General features: G+C 39.6%; 1 protein-coding gene across 1 annotated transcript in view; it reads left to right on the top strand.

Annotated features, from left to right (window-relative positions):
• The first annotated feature begins 9,099 nt into the window (after window positions 1-9,099).
• Window positions 9,100-22,588, top strand: part of LOC149063767 (glutamate receptor ionotropic, NMDA 3A-like) — a 306,454-nt gene continuing 292,965 nt past the window's right edge. The window contains exon 1 of the mRNA XM_089255635.1: window positions 9,100-10,507. Within this exon, the coding sequence (XP_089111761.1) occupies window positions 10,127-10,507 (381 nt within the window). The 5' untranslated portion in view covers window positions 9,100-10,126. The remainder of the gene's footprint in view (window positions 10,508-22,588) is intronic.

Here is a 22,588-nt window from a genome sequence, read left to right on the forward strand (position 1 = left end):
AGGAAGAGCAAGGGCCGTCTTTGTCCCTTTTTGTTTCTTCCCTGCCATTATGGTCGGCATACTTCAAAAACTGCAACTACGACATATACCGATACGTCACTGATCCTGAAAACAAGCTAGTCGGCAGTACATCACTTCAAACTGTCTACAGACACTCCAATCCTGTAATGCACGTCCTCTGGGATAAAGACGGTACTGTACCTAAAGCTACTATACAATACAACGACGAGGAAGGTATGTTCTCTAAATGGCAACTCAATTCAAAAAAAACTTTCAAGTACACACACAAGATACTCAAATCACACTGGATAAACGACTCTCCAACAGATTTCAAGACTGGAAGCAAAAGAATCGACGACATCATAGGCACAACCGAACATATACCAATACCTAACGGACAAGCTGAACTGATTGAAAGTGATCCTGCTAAGAACGTTAAAGCCACATAAGCCACATATATGGCGTACCCCCGGTGGTTCCTACTACCTGACATGATATCTATCTATATATATAAAATTGATTTTCTGTGTGTGTGTGTGTATGTTCTCTATACAAATCTACAATTTTAGATCGATCGTCGCCAAATTTTGCATATATACCAAATGTGACCCGACTTGAACGATAGGCTACTTTAAAAGTTTGTCAGAGCAGGGCAAATGCCCCAAATGGGCAAAAAACTGTCGGGCAACAATGGTTTCCTCGGCCTCAACAATGACTTTCCGAACGTTTACTTTGGTTACCGTGGTTCCCTAGCAATGCGTTTCAGACGTGTATATGCATTTACAATGGTTTGTCACTTCTTCAACGCTGCCAGTGTATATGTATAACAGTCCATGCCTTTATAATGGTTTGCCACTTTTTTCAATAGTCGTCAGAATCATCATCAGCATCACTTTGAAGGTCAGGCAAAGGATGATCTTCATAGATATCAGTGTTAAAATTGCAGATTTTACTGCATAAATGCGGAAATTTTTACTGGGAGTTTCCTGCCACATCAATAATTTTAAAAATTGTATTGAATTCTCGATTTTTGAAATATTGAGTTCGCTTAGAGATATACGAAGCCCAGGAGATTAAATATGAAGTAATTAGCCAAACCCATACTTTTGAGTTGGATATATCATCATAATAACATTGATTTCAACTTTTTATTTATATCTTCTCAAGCATGAAAATTAATGTCTCCGTATTGTCTTTTGATATTAAAACTGCATAAATTCAAGTGGGGTAAGATATTTTAAAATTAATTATGGGCCCGTAAAAAGTACATCGAAAAAATTTCATAGCTATAATTAAGCATTTTTGGAAGCTGAAACTGGCAGATGGATAACTTGAAGTTCGGGGAGGGGGGGGGGGTGCGAAATACTGAGCGACCCTTAAAAAAGGGGGAAAACATATATATATTCATTTCTACGCTTCTTTAAATCTAGATTTGTTTATTTCATGAAGTCGTCATATTGGTTAACTTGGACACGGCTTGCATGTCCCTCAAAGAAAGAGGGAGATATCACGTGATCCAAAAAGCCTCATTCAAGAAAACCCGGGCAGCGCCGGGTATTATAGCTAGTCCCCTATATTCTCTATAACTGACAATGACTCTAAAAAGACTAAATATGATATACAAACTTATTTACATGTTTCTTTCAATATTGAATTTTATACAAAATGGCTTGTATCTGAATATGCATATAAACTATTGCTTTCGTGAAGAATAAAGATTTTTTTCAAGTGCAATAACCTCTCTCTGTCTTCACTCACTAATTACTATGTAATTAACATTTTTTTCTTTTCAGCAGAAGAGGACGTAGCTTCCCGGCATTACACAGACGTGCTATACAGAGAAAGCCTGCCTTTTGGTGAGTTGTAGACTACTTCACTGCAATACGGGGGTGTGCCCCTTAAAGTTGGCTCAAGTGAAAGAGTTGTAGACTACTTCACTGCAATACAGGGTTTCGCCCCTGAAAGTTGGCTTTCCGGCAATACATCTGAGAGATCTAACCCACCCCCCAGCTAAACTCTAGGACCACCTGGGGACCTACGGCGCCTACGAGAACATTGCTCGGGTAATACTACACCTCGCAATTCGACTACGCCTGGAAATGGGCTCACAAGCAAAGCGTTGGTGCTTCACTCTAAACAACCCCTACGCCCACGACCACCTGGGGGTCTGGCTCGACGATTGCGAGAGTTTCATGTGCCAGGTGGAGTAAGGTGAGTCAGGTACTTTTCACCATCAATGATATGCTATCTTCAATAATTTCATGTTTCAATTTTCAATTCGAATTTCAATTTCATGTAATCCTTTAAATTTTGGTTCACAACCTGCAACATCACTAGCTAAATGTATAGTGAAAATCCCAAAACATTTCATTGCCAAAATTTTTTGCAATCGTGTTTCGAATATTACGTGAATTTTGCCTAAAATTTGACATAAAAATTACTTTTTCATGGAAAAAAAAAAAACATAGGTAGATGAAAATTTGTTACTGTTTTCACCATTTCGAGACACTTTCTATCACAAACAATGCTATTAAAGTCCACTCCAGTGCCATTTTATAGAAAAGTACTCTCTAGCGTAGTCGAATACCTTAATTCTGAAGTTTTATCAATGTTATGGGATTTTTTCTGTCATTAACTCTTAAGTTTCATCAATTATGTGATTTTTCTCCTGTTAATTCTGAATTCTCATCAGTTTTGCTGAATGGAAAACTGTTTCCATTGGTTTACTGTTTCTATTGTTCTCATGAAAAACTGTTCTCAGTTTTTTTGGAACTGTTCTTTCATTCTTTCAATTTTCTCCAATTTATTCTGAATTTCATCGGTTTTGGAATTGTCTTGTTTTTTTTTATTCGACAATAACACTACAAGTACAATCTGATACAAAAGACAAAAACGGAAACAGAAAACACATATGAATACGTAGATTAGGAACATTCACTCTGTGACCCCAAGGGACTAAGGTGTCCTTCCAGTAGGCCCATAAAAGTAATCTATTGCCTGTTGCCACATCGCAACCGTCATTCATTTTTCAATTTATGTTGTTTTTAAAATAATCATTTATCTTTTTTTATTTTAATGTAAAGAGCACAAAGGATTATTTAATATCAAGTTATTGTGTATATACCTCCATTTTCCATCTTATTTGTGTAATCGGTATTGCATAATGTTACTGTTATCCATCATTTGTTAAGCATTTTGTTACTGTTATCAATCATCTGTATTTATTACATGATTCGTTCATCTTTTTTGCAAATAAGCAAATATTGAAATTTCAGCTCATATTCGTACGGTTCGTTGTATGAAAAAGATTTAGTATTTTAGGGACTATGTGTAAGAGAAACTCTTTTTAAATAATGTTTTGTTGACTCGTGGCACTTGATAAATATTCTTATATCAAGTAGATGTTTTATTGCTTTTCATGGTTAGCCTTATATTATTTGCTGTTACGAATTTTATAATTCTATATATAATACACTGAAGAACCAAAAAAAACTGGTGCACCTGCCTAATATCGTGTAGGGCCCCCGTGAGCCCGCAGAAGTGCCACAACACGACGTGGCATGGACTCGACTAATGTCTGAAGTAGTGCTGGAGGTAATTGACACCATGAATCCGTAGGAGTAAGAGGGGGGTGGAGATCTCTTCTGATCAGCACGTTGCAAGGCATCCCAGATATGTTCAATAATGTTCATGTCTGGGGATTTAGGTGGCCAGCGGAAGTGTCTAAAGTCAGAAGAGTGTTCCTGGAGCCACTTTGTAGCGATTCTGGACGTGTGGGGTGTCCCATTGTCCTGCTGAAATTGTCCAAGTCCGTCGGAATGCACAATGGACATGAATGGAACTGCACACGCCCCATACCATCACAGAGCCTCCACCAGCTTGAACAGTAGGGTGGAACCAAAAAAAAAAATTTCAAAATTGTCATCCTAATAGAATTTAAAGTATGCCTTTATGTGAAGAAATGCGATTCCTAATTTTTTTCCCCAAAATTCAAACTTCTTGAGGTTCCTCATCGCCCCTAAAGTTTTACGCACGTGTGGAATTCTATAGCATGACACTGCGGAGGAGGCTTTCCTATTCCCATGAACACGTGATTCGTTCAGTGAACTAGATGTTTCCCCCCCTTGTTTTCAGTATTCATTACAATCGTATCCCTCAACTGAGAGGGTGTATAGCAGTCAAAATGACGACCAGAAGCTCTTATTGTTGTGACATTTTAGGAAATCCTAAAGAGTGGGATTCTCGGGTCTCGCCCACTTTTGGCGATGTTATGCTTTGTTATTTGCTGACTCAACGCAATATGAAGGCACAACAATCAAGAAAAGATCCAGCTATTGCAGACATTCTCGAAATTAGCGGGCCAAAGATAGAAAATATTTGGAAAATTGCTTTAATTCCTACGGTTTCTCACCAACGGATAAGCAAAATTTTCAAAAACTTTTACTGTAAATACAAGAATCTTCAGAAAAATATGAAAGCAACGGAAATATTCTCAAACTTTCAAGTTGAACTTGAAATCTTTTCAGTGCGAAGAACGGAAATTGTTCGACATTGTAGCATGTAAATGTGATTTTGAAGAGTTTAAGTGTGACAAGTTGAGAAAGGTCCCAAATTTAGAGCGAGATTTCTTGCAATATCAAAGAAGTACACAAAAGATGGTCATTAGTCGAGTAGATGTCCTAACAACAAAGAAATTGAAAAAACAATGAACAAAGGAAAATGAAAATGGTATCCCATTTGAAGTCATCTCAAGAAGAAACGGCGGAAACTAGTTCATCCACCACTGAAAACTCATCTATATCCAACGATTCTGAGGAAAGTCATATACGGTATATGAGCCAAATCACAGTTTGCCGTTGAAGTTAGCATTTCCATCTACCAGTATTTGAAGTTGGTCCATCAATCTGTACTGAAGCAAGTACTTCATTTGCTTTTGAAGTTCTGCCATCATCCTCACAGATGAGAACTAAAGTACCAAATGTTGCTCTTGCTTGTGATGGAATTGGTGTGTCTGATCGATCAGCTGCAATTATTGCGAATGCTGTGCTGGAAGATGTTGGGTTATTGACGAAAGAGAAGCCAAATATGTGACAATAGACCGGATGAAAATAAGGCGTGAAAGAGCATCACAGAGAGTTCTTTTGCAAGATAAAATTCCTAGAACAAAATGTGCGAGGAATATATTTTGTTAATATATATTGGTCAAAAAGACAAAACCTTAGCGAATGTCAAAGAAGGTGCTATTGTGAAATTTAAACCAATCTCTAATAACCTTCTGATAATGGACAGTGACAACAGTGATTTAAATGCAGATCAGAGATATCTTAAATACAAATACAACGCCACAACAGGCAAATTGCCCAACGAGGTGGCTGACTTAAGAACATCATGGATCCCCGAGCCATTTTTTGGAGGCCCTACCTACTACTACTACACCACACATGCACCCCGCCCCCACATCCTCCCCCCGCGGAACCCCCAACGAATCGGTATATGCGGGAATGTGCCTGTACGTGAAGTGAAACCTGACGTGAAGTTTTTTTTGTTTCTCTGTAATGCTTGTTATGTGTAGTGCTGCCATCTGCCACCAGTTTTTCAAACTATGAGTGAAGTGTTATGATTGAATGATTTATCGTTCAATCGCGAAAGTTTTTAACGGGGAGATCGGCTCGCATTTGCGCCTTGAAGTTGGAAACCACAGAAAACCAACTTCAGCCGACCACCACTGTGGGGTTCGAACCCGGATCCTCGCATCGTGAGTCCGTCACTATAACCACCACAGCGGCTGTGGAAATAGTCCGGGCAAAGAACTGGGAGAAAAGAGAATTCTAAAAATTAGAAATGAGGGATTATCACGCACATTTTCCATGTTCCGAAAATAAACTTTTCTGCTAAGCACTATTCGGAACTAATTGCATGGGATCAAGTGCGAGTGACTGAACCACCTATTATAAAAAATCAGGAACTGGACCCACAAAAATTATCTGAACGTGCTTTTCCATCTATACCAAATTTTCCGTGTCACACACAAAAGCTGTTGAACGGTGCGGACGACTAGTAACTGAAGCATCTATTGCTGTACCAACAACCGACAGTCGTGAAGGCTTCATTCAAGCCAGAATAAAATCAAGGGGTATTCTTCCATCGTTTGTAAAAAAGTGGACTATTTTGCAAAAAAGTGAAATGTAATAACAGTGTGATAACAGAGGAAGCAATAGAGGCATCCTCCTGACACCTATATCGTGAAACTGTTTTTTTTCGTTTATAATTTAGAATATGGTTATAATTTTGTCCCAACCCCCATCCCCGAAAAAGGATTCATTATATATGTATACATAATGTTTAAAAATATTTTCATAATGTGCACTTAGAAAAGTCTTTTTGCTCGACCTTTAGGGTCCGTGAGGAACGTCAAGATATTAAAATATTTTCCTAGATTTTGGTATAACGTCTGAAAACCTTGAAAGGCATCTTTTGATTACTAAGGCAACATCAATTTCCAAAAAAAGTGAAGAAACACCCTTTTTCGTTCCACCCTATTGAACAGTCCTCTGTTGACATGTAGGGTCCATGGATTCATGAGGTTGTCTCCATACCCGTAAACGTCCATCAGCTCGAAGCAATTGGAATCGAGACTCGTCAGACCAGACAACGTGTTTCCAGTCCTCAACAGTCCAATGTCGGTGTTGTCGGGCCCAGGCAAGGCGTAAAGCTTTGTGTCGTGCAGTCATCAAGGGTACACGAGTGGGCCTTCGGCTCCGAAAGCCCATATCGATGATGTTTCGTTGAATGGTTCGCACGCTGACACTTGTTGATGGCCCAGCATTGAAATCTGCAGCAATTTGCGGAAGGGTTGCACGTCTGTCACATTTAATGACTCTCGTCAGTCCCGTTCTTGCATGATCTTTTTCCGGCCTCAGCGATGTCGTAGATTTAATTTTTTACCGGATTACCGATATTCACGGTACACTCGTGAAATGGTCGTACGCGAAAATCCAAGTTTCATCGCTACCTCGGAGATATCCTATGTCCCATCTCTCGTGCACCGACTATAACACCACGTTCAAACTCACTTAAATCTCGATAACCTTCCATTGTAGCAGCAGTAACCGATCTAACCACTATGCCAGACACTTGTTGTGTTGTATAGGCGTTGCCGACCGCAGCACCGTACTCTTATTGGTTCCATATCTCTTTATTTGCACACGCATGTCTGTACCAGTTTTTTTCAGTTTATATAGATTTGCCTTATGTTTAGTTTCTGACATTCTGTTATACAAATACAAATACAAATACAAATACGACACCACAACAGGCAAATTGCCCAACGAGGTGGCTGACTTAAGAACATCATGGATCCCCGAGCCATTTTTAAAAGCTCAGTTATATAGTTGTTAGAGTTAGTACTTGTTATTAGTGATGCAAAATTTTATTGTAAGTACTATTTAATCCTTGTATATTTGTATCATATGCCCCACCCCAAGCACAAACTCCATATATTATTATTGAATAAATCCATGCATAAAAGAGATGTCCTTTAAAGATAGTTTTTTATCAATAATGTTTTTGAGTTTATACGACGTATAGGATTGCTGTATAGATCCCAATTTTTTAAACTATTTTTTCACACTGCAGATTCCATTTAAGATCACATCCTGTATTACAATTCCTAAATAGTTATATTCATAAACTCTTTTAATTTTTCTTGCATTGCAAGCTCAATTGGCACAAGCACTGATTGTGTATATCAGTTTCATGGTTGATAGTTTTAGTTTTTAAGCAAATGTATTTTGTTTTTAGAGTATTCAGTTTTAATTTGTTATTATTTAGTCATTTATTTATCTTAAATAGGTCCTCTTCAGCGTTTTCTTTTAGAGTGGCATTTCTGAATGTTCAACATAAAGGATAGTGTCATCTGCGAATGATATTAATTTACCATTTAGACTCATTTTACATAAATCATTGATATAAATAAGAGATAATGATGGCCCTAGGACCGATCCTTGCGGGACTCCTTTCATTACCTTTTGGAATGTGTTGATTTCACCATATAATTATAACTGTTTGTTGCTTATCATAATAGTATGGTTTGAACCAGTTTAGTACATTTCCTCTTGTGCCTGCTGAAAACAGTTTATTTGTTAGAATATCCAAATCGACATAATCGGATGCATCATTCATTCATTCTGAATTTTATCAATTATGGAATTGTTTTTTCATTTATTCTGAATTTTCCGCAAAACAAACGGGGATTTTTTTCTATAATTTTTTTCAGAATCTAGATTAATTCTGAAATTTCATCAGTTCCGGGATTTTTCCCTCTCAATAATTCTGAATTCTCATTGTTGAGTGGATAATCTTCAACATTCCTGTACGTTCTGTTAAAATACATGAATCTCTATGGATGCCCGAGATTCCCCCCCCCCCCCACAAAATATATAAAATCGGGGCTAAGGAGCTCCGAAATTATTTCCGCATCGCCCCCCCCCCGCCCCGTCTGATAAGGGCAGCGGCCCTCGTATAATTTTTTGGGAGTCTCAAAAGTATCGTTCGGGCTCCCACAAATTGTTCAGTGGACCTACGGGCTTCATCAAATTAATTTTTGATTTGATCGCCTTTTAATATTTTTTAGGCATTTTTTTTTTGATAAATTGTTTTTGGGCCCTGACAAAAGCTACCGAGTCCACATGCATTCTGAGGGCCATGTGTTGAAGACCAGTACTATTTAAAGCATTGTTATTTATTTGCGTAGTAAATTGGCCAGAACCAAAGCTCATAGCGCGAATCAGATTACTCAAAAAGAAAAAAAAAAAATCTCTATATAATCAATTTCATTTAATTTTCATGAAAATTGTATTTTCTCAATCGGGTAAGTGATAAAATAAACAAAGTGATAATTAAAAAAAAAGAAGATAATTTCGTTTTCTTCAAAGAAACAAACGACTTGACTCTCTCTCCGATACAATTTTCCCGTCTTGGCGTAGAAATCGGGCGATATCATCTCCGGTTCCAGTTTCTTTGGCGCGGACTCCAGATCCCGGGCGTGGGCAGGTCCATCCTTTCCATCGGGAGGCATTACATCGAGGTTGAGAGCTATGATCAACGTCATCCGCGTCATTCTCTCTTAACAAATTTTTGTTGTTGTTGTTGTTATTATTATTTTTCCTTTCCCTTCTTCTGGAGCTTATATTTCCCATGTGATAGAGAGAGAAATAATTTTCATTCCTGGGAGAAATTCCAAGAGACACCATAATAAAATTTTTTTCCCTCCCGTCAAAATCTGCGAATAAATCTGTACACAAAAATGTGGAGGAAAAAGGAAAGAATTCAGAGAATCAGGATTTTCCAAACAAGAATCTTCAGCTGCAGATGAATCTGTAAAAATCTCTACGAAGAATCGTCAGTTTCAGCTTCTCTTTTTTTTTTTTGGCCATCTGATGTCGCTCGTCATTTCACAACAACAGGTGGCCTGATAATGATGCCAGGGAGCGCGATTTCTATTGATTTCGAAAGAAAAATACAAATCGTTTGAACTCTATTCATTATATATATATATTATTAATCCATTAATCTGATCTACACCACCAGGATTACTCAATAAGTGGAAATACGTGTCGGATTGAAATTGTGGATATATTTAGAAAATTTCTGGATAGTGATTACGACATGAATGGATTACAGTGATTATCTACATTGATTTGGATATGGAAAGTGATTGTCGGTGGTGCGTGGATTCGTCGATCTTTTTTGGATTATGAAAAGTAATATTTAATTATAAGTAGATGGTAATATTAATTGATTTGGTTTTAGTGACGTCTAATTCGTAATTATTAGCTTTGAGTTTACGAGAAACTGGATTTAATGCTGGTGATTTAAACATGAAAATATAATTCTTTTAAATTTCAAATTTTTTTAAAAAGAATTTACGCTCTGTGGCTAGAGTGATTTGTACGATGCGATTCCGACGAAATGCCACGCGTTCCCGATGACATGGATCGCGCTGGATCTTAAAGGGAAGACCAGCCGGAGATGAATCGGTCATCGTCGCGCGGGTCGTTGTACAGATGACAAGAATGACACACCGTGGGAGCGACACTTGAATGCGGGCTCTTTTGGTCACCGAGCCATGCCCGACTGGGACAGATGGTGCATTGTCCTGATGTACTACTCAGCGCTGTTCCACCTCCTTGCAGTCGTCGCCGCCGGTCTGCCGCTGAACGTGCTGATGGCCATACCGGAAGAGAACTCGGACCTCGTCACCAAGGGTCTGAGGAGGACGCTGTCCGACTTCGAGAGCGAGGGATTCATCAACGCCGACTTCATCACCGTCCCGGGCGAGGCCCTCAAAGTGATGAACGCGTTGTGCAAACGGATAGGTGAACACAACGCGAGTTTGCTAGTGTCCTTCTTGCCCAAGGAAAGGGCTTTCTTCGCTGCCATGGCCGCTGGTGCGGCTGGAATACCGCTCATCAGCTTGACGAGGAATTACACGGATCCCGCAGCTCAAGTGAGTAGTTGCATGCATCATTTTATTATTATTATTATTTTTATAACTACCCTTTTTATTGGAACATACGTCTTTCGACCAAATTGCATTCACGTCAATGTTTCCATATTTTGATTACTCCCCTGTGCGGATCGCCTCGGCTGCGGTAATGATTGGAGTAGCTTGTGGAGTGCTTTATGTGGCTCAAAACGAATACCAACTGCTTGACGTATCGATTACTTCTTCGAGGATATGGAGAAACTCCGAAAGATAACATTATGCACCATAAAATTTCTCTTTCCTACTCTAGCGATGGCTCTGATTTTACTGTAGATTCTGAACTATCCGGTCTGTCTATGCAGGGTCGCCCTTACCAGACGCGGGGCCCGGTGAGAAAATAATGCCTTGGGTCCCCATAGCCCCGATTGTTTTTCTTTTGTGTGAAAGGGGAATCGTAAATATTCAGAAAATAAAATCATGAATATTCAGACTAAAAGAAGGAAATAACTTCAGAATTTTTTGATGAAAATTCAGAATATATTAAATAAATACTTTTGGAATTGATGAAAATTCATAATCCCATAACTGGTGGGAATTCATAATTCCATAATTGATGAAAATTCAATAATTCCATAATTGGTGAAAATTCAATAATTCCATAATTGGTGAAAATTCAATAATTCCATAATTGGTGAAAATTCACAATTTCATAATTGGTGAAAATTCACAATTTCATAATTGGTGGAAATTCATAATTCCATAATTGGTGGAAATTCATAATTCCATAATTGATGGAAATTCAATAATTCCGTAATTGGTGAAAATTCATAATTCAATAATTGGTGAAAATTCATAATTTCATAATTGGTGGAAATTCAGAATTCCAGATAGGAAATAAAAAAATAATTCCAGAATTATTTCTTTCTAGATGAAAATACGAATTTACAGAACTGATGAAAGTTCAGAATTTATGAAGTATATTACTGTGTTACCGTAAATTCATCGACCCCCAAAACGTGGGGCCCGGTGCAACCACCCCTGCCACCCCCCCCCCCCTCTAAGGCCGGCTCTGTTCCTAATGTGGCTGAAGGCCTGGTCGGGTAATAAAAAAAAAACCGTATATCTGACCTGAATTCTATAAATGCTCACTTACTACTACACCCATTACAAACGAAAACACCCTTTTCAAATACCAAAACCAGTTCGTATTCATATTTCCTCACCTATTAGTACAAGCCAGTACTTTATAAATGTTTGTTACGTGCTGTAACTTTTAAGTTTTAAAAATTTATAAAAGAAGAGGGAAGTCCGAGAATGAAAATATTGCACAAATTTTAAGATAAGCTTCATAACGTCCAACTTAATTGCAGAAAACATCAAATCATGAACACCAGTGTTTCTCAACCGCCGGGCCACTGACGTCATACAAACCGGGCCGTGAGTGGTTCACCGTTTCATTTTTATCCATGTATTTCCCATTAGTCGTGTGTATGACCGGGCTTTCCACTCGCAAAGGAAAGATATCAACGGGCCGTGGGCTTCCAAAGGTTGAGAATCACTGATGTACAGTATACCAGTGTTTCTCAACCGCCGGACCACGGCCCGGTACTGGGCCCCGACATGAGTCAAACCGGGCCGTGAATGATACAATGTTTCATTTCCCTCCATTTATTCCCTATTAGTCGTGTGTGTATGACAAGGCCCCCTCCCCACATAAAAAGAAATCAACCGGGCCGCGGGCTTCCAAAAGTTGAGAACCACTGCCATAGAGGGTTATAATGATTATAAAATAATCACGCTAATAGCTATACTGAAAAGCCATTTTTCATTACTGTGTAAAAAAAAAAAAATGTTCCCTGATTATAACCACATGTACCGTCATAACCTTCTCTTGTTACAAATTATAAAAACTGACAATTAATTATTCGAGATAATAATACCCCATCATAATTATTAAACCCAATAAATAAGTCCGTTTTACTCTTTCTTGCGAAACGTTCTGGAAGCCACCATAACTATCCCGGTATCAAGAGATCACCGTGTTTACGAATCGTTATATGAAGGCGGAACGTATATCGTCCCTATTCATGTTATAGTCAAATAAAGCGAATGGGATGAAGGGTTGGAACCATGTATCATAGTAATATATGGGGCTGGACGATGAGTTTATCACGCGAGTGGAATACATAGCGCCTACTATGTCTTGTGTACATTATGGGATATGGTTTGCTGTATGACCATAGGGAAGGAGTATATTATCTTGATTTGGTTTGGTCATCCAGTGTGTATGAGCACTATACTTGGAAGCAAATCGATATGAACACTTATGATAAGTACGGCCTGATGAAATTCCCCGTATATTCTCAGTCCGTAGTTCTCTATAACTGGTGTTTTCTGTAGAAAATACATCTGGATTTTTTCATTGTCTCATAAAATGTGTGTTCTGGTTTTTCTCTACGTGAAAAATCCGACAGATATTTTCTTTCTTCGTCCATAACAGGGGTGGCCAAAAGCTGGCCCACTGGTTGTGCGGCACCGGCAAGATAAAAATAAATGATCAAATATTAAAGTTAATAATTTACAAGGCATTTAATCAAATTTGTCATCATTATTCGAGATATTCTCGTTCCAACAGCGGGAAATTAGTTGCATTCATCATTATTAGTGCCGAAAATAATTTAATGTGTTATCACCGTACTGCCTTTTCGAACACACAAATTGCTGATAAAGCTTGGCGGCACATGAGGTAATTTTTTTTATAATTTTTTTCCACCACCTCGTTTGGCAAAATTGCATATTTTGCCAAAATAATAATTGAAGAAAAGTCGGTACTAATGTTTCATTTGTGAGAAATTCAAACTGTGAATAGATTTGATGGAATAATTTGCAGGGGACACTAATTTTTGGTGCATTACATCTGGCAACCAGATAAAAAATGAATACGAAAAAGGGACTGAATACAATACACACACACACCGTAAAAATTTAGCGACTAAATTGCCTTTGTTTTACAATTTGCATATGACATACACAAATGTGCGAATTTTCCGGGTCATTTTACTGGTTCGCTTATACATCAGTGACACCCGTATTGTGCCCGCAACGCTGGAGCTGACCGTTACGTTGGCCCTTGAACAGAAAGAAGCTGGGCACCCCTGGTCTATAAGATGTTATGATAGATAAGTGTCAAACGGGAAAGATACATTTTGAGAATTTTTCTATAATTTTAAATGTGAAAATATATCTATTCTCTTGTGGTCAAATATTTTATAACACTGTATATAAAAAGAAAAATAGTGTGTTGTTGTACTTATCCATCAAGAATCATCCGTGATACCAGAAACTGATTCAGCAATGAATTTTTTCCCATAGATAAATTGATAGATGAAAGTGAGAACGAAAAAGATTTTGATAAACAGAAACAAGCGAAGCCGTAATAAACTATGATAAAAAAAACTGTCCATAATAGATGAGATTGTCATTTAGGATGAAAATTGATGTAAACCGCGTTTCAAAACAAAACAAAGTGTTTTAGGCATTCTTCTATGAAGAAAAACCTTGCATTGAAACGAGAAACCTCTTTAGAAGAAAAATTTAATTTTTTTTAACGAAAAAAATAAACAAGAAGTTTCAAATTTTTTAAAAAGACGACTTTGAAATAAGAGATTTTGAAAACAGAATATACTTAAATAATAAAAATGTAGAGGAAAAATGCGAAAGCAAACGAAAAAATAGGAGAAAATTCCGAACATCGAGAAAAAAAAAAACTACGATCGAAACAAGTATTAAAATTCAATGACGAGGTACTAAAAGCAAAAATATTTTAAAATTACCTTAAAATGCAAAAAAAGGGCGAGTGTAATACGAAACTTAGAAAAAAAGAATTATGAATGATGAACATGCAACAAGAAGGTAAGATTTAAAGACGAAAAATGTCATAAAAACTTCAAAACGAAACAAAATTGCTGCATAAGTTGCGAAATCCAAACAATAGAGTGATCAGAAGTTAAAAATTTACAAATTCGTCCGGAAATTTCAAAACAAAACGATAAATCGCTTAATGCATTGAAACATCGACTATATAAACGACAAATTTTCAAACCAATTTAGATGTTCGTAAACAAAATGAGAAACTCAGAAACAAAACAACTCAGAATCTATAAATTAAATTTGACACAATAGGAAATATGGAGTGACTCGAAATAAAAATGTAAAAAGAAAACCAATTTTAAAGGGAAAATATAAAATTAAAGATAAAGTAGAAACTTCAAATAAAAGTTAGAGGAAAAACTCTTAAATTGAGGAAAAAAGACAAAACAAATATGAAGACAGTTTTGCGAAATTTTTTGAAATAAAATGTGAAATCACAAATCAAAACAAAAAAAAGCATTAAAATTAAAGACGGAAAAAGACCACAATAAATTGAAAAACTGGAATATGTACGTGTGTGTGTGTGATGCAGAAAGCTAGAAAAATGATATCCGAAAAAACAAAACAAAGCATTGCACGATAGATAGATCGGAATATAGAACCAAACATTCAAATATACAAGAATGACGTCACTCTCCGCTACCATACGCATTTTTTAACAGCGGGCTGATGCGAAGATATATTTTGGAAAGAGAGAAAATTCAACTGCCCCTGCGGGGAATCGAACCCACGTCCTTTCAGTTTCCGGGTGAACGCCCTAGACCACTTAGACTACACAGGCACCGAATATCTCAATCTTCCCTTGCAGCTCGTGTACACTGAAAGGGACCGTACATGGACCATTCTCTCATGGACGGCCGGACCATTGAATTTTCTCTCTTCCCAAAATATATCTTCGCAACAGCCAGTTGTAAAAAAACCGTCGTAAATTCAAATATGTTTAGGTTTTTGTTATATATGTGTTATATTTATATGTATGACTTGGCAACAGCGCACAGCGCGAGCTTCAATGAGCGCGCGGCGTTCGATTGCTGTGCGATTCGAGTTCTAGCGGTTATGGCGGTCGGTTGTGTTTCTCCGTAACTATTGTACTAATGTTGGAATAAAGCGCATTTATGCTATTGTGTAATTCCGAATGCTCCTTCAGTCTGACTCTTATAAATGTCTAGTGAGAGACATTTCAGTGGCGACGAGGACGGGATCTATCGTCATTCTGCAGGAGTTGAAAATCATCGTCTCGGCAGGACGGGAACAAGATAGAAGCAAGCGCTAGCGAGGTAGGCTTAGTTTCTTCAAGCGATTTCCTCATACGCTCCGGATGGCAGGTTTCGGTATAATCGGCGAATTCGACCGCGCGAAAGAACCGTTTTCGGAGTATGCCGAGCGATTGTATCAATATTTTGTTGCGAATGAAGTTACGGATGATGTCCGCAGACGTGCGATATTCCTATCGCTGGTGGGTGCGCCGACGTATGGCTTGATAAGAAGTCTGGTGTCCCCAGCCTTACCCACGGAACGAACGCTAGCAGAATTGATAGACGTTCTCAGGAATCATTTCGAACCGGCTCCGTCGGAGATCGTAGAGCGGTTCAAATTCAACTGTCGCTGTAGGAAGCCGGGAGAGTCTGTGCCAACCTTCATAGCGGAACTTCGAACTCTCGCCAGGTTTTGCAGTTATGGGCGTACTTTAGCGGAAATGCTACGAGATCGGCTCGTATGTGGGATAAATGATGACGCTATTCAGAGAAGGCTGTTGGCGGAAAGAGATCTGTCTTTCGATCGGGCGTCAGAGATCGCGATGTCGATGGAAGCGGCCTCGAAAAACACCTCTAACCTGCGTGGTGACAACGCGTCTCCAGCGGAAGTGCTGTTTGTAAAGCAGACGCAAGCGAAGCAGCCACGGAAAAGTTCCAGAGGTCATCACCCGTCACAAGCCAAGGTTATGTTTTCCTGCTATGCTTGTGGTGCAAGTGGACACAAGTCCTCAACTTGCAAGTTTGCCAAGAGTACGTGCCATTCATGCGGGAAGACGGGACACTTAGCCAGAGTGTGCAAGTCAGTGAAGAACAGATGGAGTGTTGGAGTCAAAGGCCAAGGACGTTGTGCGAACAGAGTGAATCAAGTCGACCAGCTGGATAACTCGTCTCCGGCGTTCGATGTGTTGACGTTGAACTCGATGTCTGATTTCCCACCACCTTGTACCGTGCAAGTCGTGATTGAAGGGCTACCTATGGTAATGCAGGTGGACACGGGAGCACCTTTTTCGATGATGCCTTATTCGATGTTCAAGAAGCATCGATGTCGATTTCCACCTTTGAAAAACACTCGTATAAAGCTCAGATCTTTTACAAGGCATAGTCTGAAGATAGTGGGCGCGATGGATGTTTCTGTGAAGTACGAATCCAAATTGGAAATTCTTCCGATCCTTGTGGTGGATCAGTGTTCCGTGATCTTGATGGGACGAAACTGGATCCGCGAACTAAGGGTATTGTGCACTATTGATCCGGCTATCTCTACAAATGCGATCCAGGTTGACGTGAAATCTTCGTCACGGTACTTGCAGGCCGTCTTGGATGAACATCAAGAACTGTTTTCGGGGCGCCTCGGGAAGCTGAAAAATGTGAAGGTTCGTCTGAAAAGAAAAGGCTGTGCTTCACCGAAATTCTTCAAAGCTCGTCCCGTGCCTTACGCTTATAAGAAGAAGGTAGAAGAAGAAATAAGTAGACTTTTGGATTTAGGAGTTTTGGAACGAGTGTCGTCATCGGAATGGGCGACACCTGTAGTACCAGTCCTAAAGGCGAACGGTAGGATCCGACTGTGTGGTGACTTTAAGCTCACCGTCAACGTTGCTACAGATCTCGAGAGGTATCCGTTACCCAAAGTCGAGGATTTGTTCGCTCGTCTTTCAGGGGGAGTGACTTTTTCAAAGATCGACTTATCGGATGCGTACTGTCAATTGGAACTGGATGAAGCTTCCAGGGACTTATTGGTAATTAACACTCATAAAGGGTTGTTCAGGTACACGAGACTGCCTTTTGGGGTAGCGTCAGCTCCATCAATTTTTCAGAGAGAAATGGACAAGCTCTTGCAAGGGCATGAAAATGCGTTGTGCTACCTAGACGACTTGCTGATAACAGGCAGCTCTGTTTCGGATCATTTAAGGAATCTGAGCAAAGTGTTGTGTACTTTGCAGGAAGCTGGTATCAAGTTACATCCCTCGAAGTGCTCGTTCATGCAGACGTCAGTAGAATATCTGGGGCATAGAATCGATGCAGAAGGCCTACATCCAGTGCAAACGAAGTTGGAAGCCATTGAGAAAGCTCCTGAGCCAAAGAATGCGGATGAACTGAGGTCTTTCATAGGTTTGCTGACGTATTATGCAAAATTCCTTCCAAATATGTCCTCTATGCTAGCACCATTGTATAAGTTGTTGAATAAGAATTCATGTTGGAAATGGACTGAGCAGGAGAGGAAGTCCTTCCAAGAAGCAAAGAGAAGATTGTCTACGTCTTCGTTGCTGGTCCACTTCGATGAAAGTAAGGAAGTGCGTCTCGAGTGTGACGCTAGTCCGTATGGAGTAGGAGCTGTGTTGTCTCATTCTTCAGCTGTGGGTGATCGTCCTATTGCTTTTGCGTCTAGATCCCTGACGAAAGCGGAAAGGAACTACAGCCAGATCGAAAGAGAAGCCTTGTCGTTGGTCTTCGGGGTTACACGGTATCGGAAATATCTTCTGGGAAGAACATTCACTTTGGTAACCGATCATCAGCCCCTAGTGAGCCTGTTTTCTGAGACTAAACCAGTGGCTCCAATGGCTGCTTCTCGCATTCAGCGATGGGCGCTTGTACTATCAGGGTACTCGTACAACATTGTGTATCGGAAAGGATCTTCTCATGCTAATGCTGATGCTTTCAGTAGGCTACCTGTGCCGACAACTGTGACTGATTCTCCAACGCCTGCTGATGTAATATTATTGCTGGAATCTATGGATGATGGCGTGGAGACCAGATTTCATTTCCAGAAGGAGTTAGATGCTGATCCTGTTCTGTTGAAAGTGAAGAGATACATAGCACAAGGCTGGCCCAGGTGTGTAACGGCTGAAATTCGTCCTTTCTGGCTCTGCCGAACTGACTTGTCAGTGGAAAACGGTATTATTATTCGTGCGAATAGAATATATGTGCCACCAAAGTACAGAAAGTACGTGCTGTCGGAGCTTCATGGGGGTCACCAAGGTATGGGTGCTCTCAAAGCCTTGGCTAGACAGTCTGTGTGGTGGCCGAATATTGATAAGGACATTGAGGACTTGGTACGTTCGTGCATCGATTGTCAAGTCGAAGCTTCCGTTGCTCCATCAAACTTGGCACCATGGCCTTCCACAACGGAGCCTTGGAGCAGAATTCATATCGACCATGCAGGCCCGTTTGATAACCACATCGTTTTGTTAGTAGTGGATGCTGCCACTAAGTGGTTGGAAGCAATTCCGGTGTCTTCGACATCGTCAGCTGCTACGGTCGCTGCATTACGATCCCTCTTTGCGAGATTCGGACTGCCCAGGACAATCGTCAGTGATAACGCAACATCGTTCACTAGTCAGGAGTTCTCGGATTTCCTTCGCAGGAATGGAGTCATCCATGTCCGAGCTGCGCCGTATCACCCGCAGTCAAATGGGTTGGCTGAAAGAGCGGTGCGCTCCATGAAGGATGCTTTGAGGAAAATTAAGGGCGACTCCTTCCAGGAAAGGCTTGACAGATTTCTGTTTCACTATCGAAGGACACCTGTCTCATCAACTGGTCAAGCTCCTGGTACGGCGATGTTCAACAGAGTCATGAGAAGCAGGTTGGACCTGTTGAAACCGGGTCAACATCTGGCGACGGATCCCGATTTCAAACCAAAGTTTGCACCTGAGGATAAGGTATGGTGCAGAAACTACGCAAGTGGCCCAAGGTGGATCCCAGGAACGGTCTCCACTTCAAGGGGTAGGGTCATGTCGGAAGTGAGTACTCCTTCGGGTCACGTGGTTCGGCATCGGGACCAATTGCGTCAACGGCGTTCGGTGTCACCTTCGAGTTCAGCTGGTTCCGAGGTATCCCAGCAGCCCAATAAATCAGAGGGGCCCGATCAGACGGAGAATACCGAGTCCATCAGAAATGAACCAACGAAGGCAAGGAATCCTCAAGCTGTTGATTCATCACCTCTTCATCTGAGGAGATCGCAACGTCGCAGGCGACCACCTGAAAGACTAGGTGTGTTGTGAGTTACGTAACTGAACTCGTGCATTGTAGTGCAGACTTTCTTTTAGAAGGGAAGGTGTTATATATGTGTTATATTTATATGTATGACTTGGCAACAGCGCACAGCGCGAGCTTCAATGAGCGCGCGGCGTTCGATTGCTGTGCGATTCGAGTTCTAGCGGTTATGGCGGTCGGTTGTGTTTCTCCGTAACTATTGTACTAATGTTGGAATAAAGCGCATTTATGCTATTGTGTAATTCCGAATGCTCCTTCAGTCTGACTCTTATAAATGTCTAGTGAGAGACATTTCAGTTTTAATACTCGTAAATTAAAGAAGAAACTGGATTGAAAAACAAAAGACAGGAGCTCAAAGATCGCTTGTGTGGGGAAGTTGAAAATAACAAATGAAGGAATGACAAAAAAAGAAATTTCGAAATAAGAGATAAAAAAGACGAAAATGGATTGAGGGACTCGAAAGTGACATGAAATCAAAAGAGCAAAACAAGAAATTATACAATGGAGTTATGAATTGGGGGAATGAGAAATAAGATATTCAAACAGTGGGTGAAAAACTTGCGCATTCAAAAAGAATGTGGCAAAAAAAAAGAAGAGACGAATCGCGAAGATGGTTTGAGAAATTCAAAAACAGGAAAATGCCCCGGGAAAGACCAGAAATTCGACAATAAGACATGGCATCACGAAGCAAAACGAGAAATTAAACACTAAAAGAAGGAAAAGACTAAGATAAATTGAGAATCACCGTACTGATGCAGAAAACTTGGAACCCAAAACCCAAAAGTAAAACAAGAAATTACGCAATGGGGCGATGAAACAAAAAATTGAAATATAGCTTTGTTATGAGGAATTTGAACCATCATAACAGCTTGAGAAAATCTTATAAAGAAAAAAATGGAGAATCTGTCTGGAAAATGAAACCAATAGACAAAAACTCTAAATAAAAAAATTCACGAAAATAAAAATATAGAAAGACAATAAAGATATTCCAAAAAACTCTGAAATGATGGGGAAAACGTGAAACATTAAATTCAAAAAACAAAACGAGAAAGGAAGAAGACAGTTTGAGAAATTAGGAAATGAATCCACAAAATAAAAGATTAAAAAAGCGACTCGAAGATAAATTGAAAAACTCGGATATAAAAACTATACCCATGAAACCGAAATTAAAAAATTACGGAATTAAAGTGCGTCGGAGGTAGAAAAAAAATGCAAATATGGATGGAGAAACTCGGAAATTCATGAATAAACTGAGAAGAAACTCGCAGATAATTCAAGAAATTCAAAAATAAAACATAAAAAGGCAGAATAAGGGTACTCCAGAACACAAAAACAGATTCCGGAATGAAATATGGGAACAGAGATACCGAAATAGGAGTAGGAGATAAATTGAGAAACGCGGATATGATACAGAATACTTGAAACACGAATCACCAGTTAAACAAAACAATATTTAAGTTAAACAAAAAATACAAATTTGAGGAATCTCGTGAATCAAATTAGAAAGAGGAGTGTCGCGAATCAGTGTATGAGTGTATGTGCGTGGGAGAGAGAAGATGTTTTTCTCATATATTTTGTGGTGTCAGATTTGACCCAGACGATTGTGACGTCATTAACGAAACCCCTCTCCCTCTGTGTTTTGTTTTTGCTTTTTTCTCTCTCTCTGTCTGTAGTGTACAAGATATAGTTGAAACGATGCTTTCGGCTCGAATGGAAGCAGTCTTTTTTCGAATGTGCTAGAGAATTTGTACAGTATGTATCATGTGTATTAAATAATATTTTAATCAAGTTCATCCTTCGTGTCAAAAGACAACTGCGTTTGTTTCTCGGGTAGAGATGCACAGTTGAAAGAAATTTCGAATGAACCCTTCATAACATTTTTTGGCGCCCGAACAGGGACACGGAGGACATCGTGAACTTACGAACACAGATACATAGTGCTTTCTTTTTTTTATTTTGAGTTTCGCTGAGCCGACCATGGAAGCACTGAAAGTAAAAAGAAAATCTCTTCGCACGTCGCTGACGGTAGCAATGAACGCTATTGCAGAAGAGCTGCAAAAAGACACTTGTGATTCAGAAAGTCTTCAAGTTCTTCTCAATCAGATGTGCGATAAATTTGAGAGATTGGATTCCGTCCAAACAAGCATTTCTGAACTGTTTGAGGAAGAAGAATTTGAAAGAGACTTCCTTCAAGCTGAAACCTACCGTGATCGATTTCTAGCTCTCAAATTGAGACTAGAAAACAAGGTTTTTTCACAAGGAGCGAAATCGCAAGTCGATGACGATAGCGTGGTGAGTGTAGCTGCTTCTACAACAAAGCGAAAGTTCAAGCTTCCGAAACTGGAACTAAAAAAGTTTTCTGGGAATGCCAGAGAATATCTTGGATTCTGGAGCCAGTTTGAAAAAATTCACGAAGATCCAGATATCGCTACGGAAGACAAGTTTCACTATCTCTCGCAGTGTATGGTTCCGAATTCTCGAGCTTCGCAGGTCATCAACAGTTTTCCAATGACAGCGGAGAACTACGAAAAGGCTATTACGCAAATGAAGAATCGCTTCGGTCGTGAGGATACACTAATCCAAGTTTATGTGCGCGATCTTCTTCATCTTGTCTTGAGCAACAACAGTGGTTCCAGGAAGGAGTTCAAGCTCGCAAATCTATACGACAGCCTGGAGACAAAATTACGATCATTAGAGACTCTAGGTGTCACTGAGGATAAATTTGCAAGTATTCTTTTTCCACTAGTTGAATCATGCCTTCCTGTGGATATCTTGAGAGTTTGGGAAAGAGAGCGAGGAAAGATAGAAGGTAAGAGTGACTTGGATTCTATCTTAGAATTTTTGAGAAACGAAGTGATATCGGAAGAGCGAGTTGCTTTGGCTCATGCCGGACTTGGCTTTGAAAAAACCAAGAGACCAAACAAGCTCG

Source organism: Pholcus phalangioides, unplaced genomic scaffold (genome assembly GCF_987345545.1).
Source record: "Pholcus phalangioides strain wild (caught in Gottingen) unplaced genomic scaffold, Ppha-v1.0 ptg000043l_1, whole genome shotgun sequence".
Classification (NCBI taxonomy): domain Eukaryota; kingdom Metazoa; phylum Arthropoda; class Arachnida; order Araneae; family Pholcidae; genus Pholcus; species Pholcus phalangioides.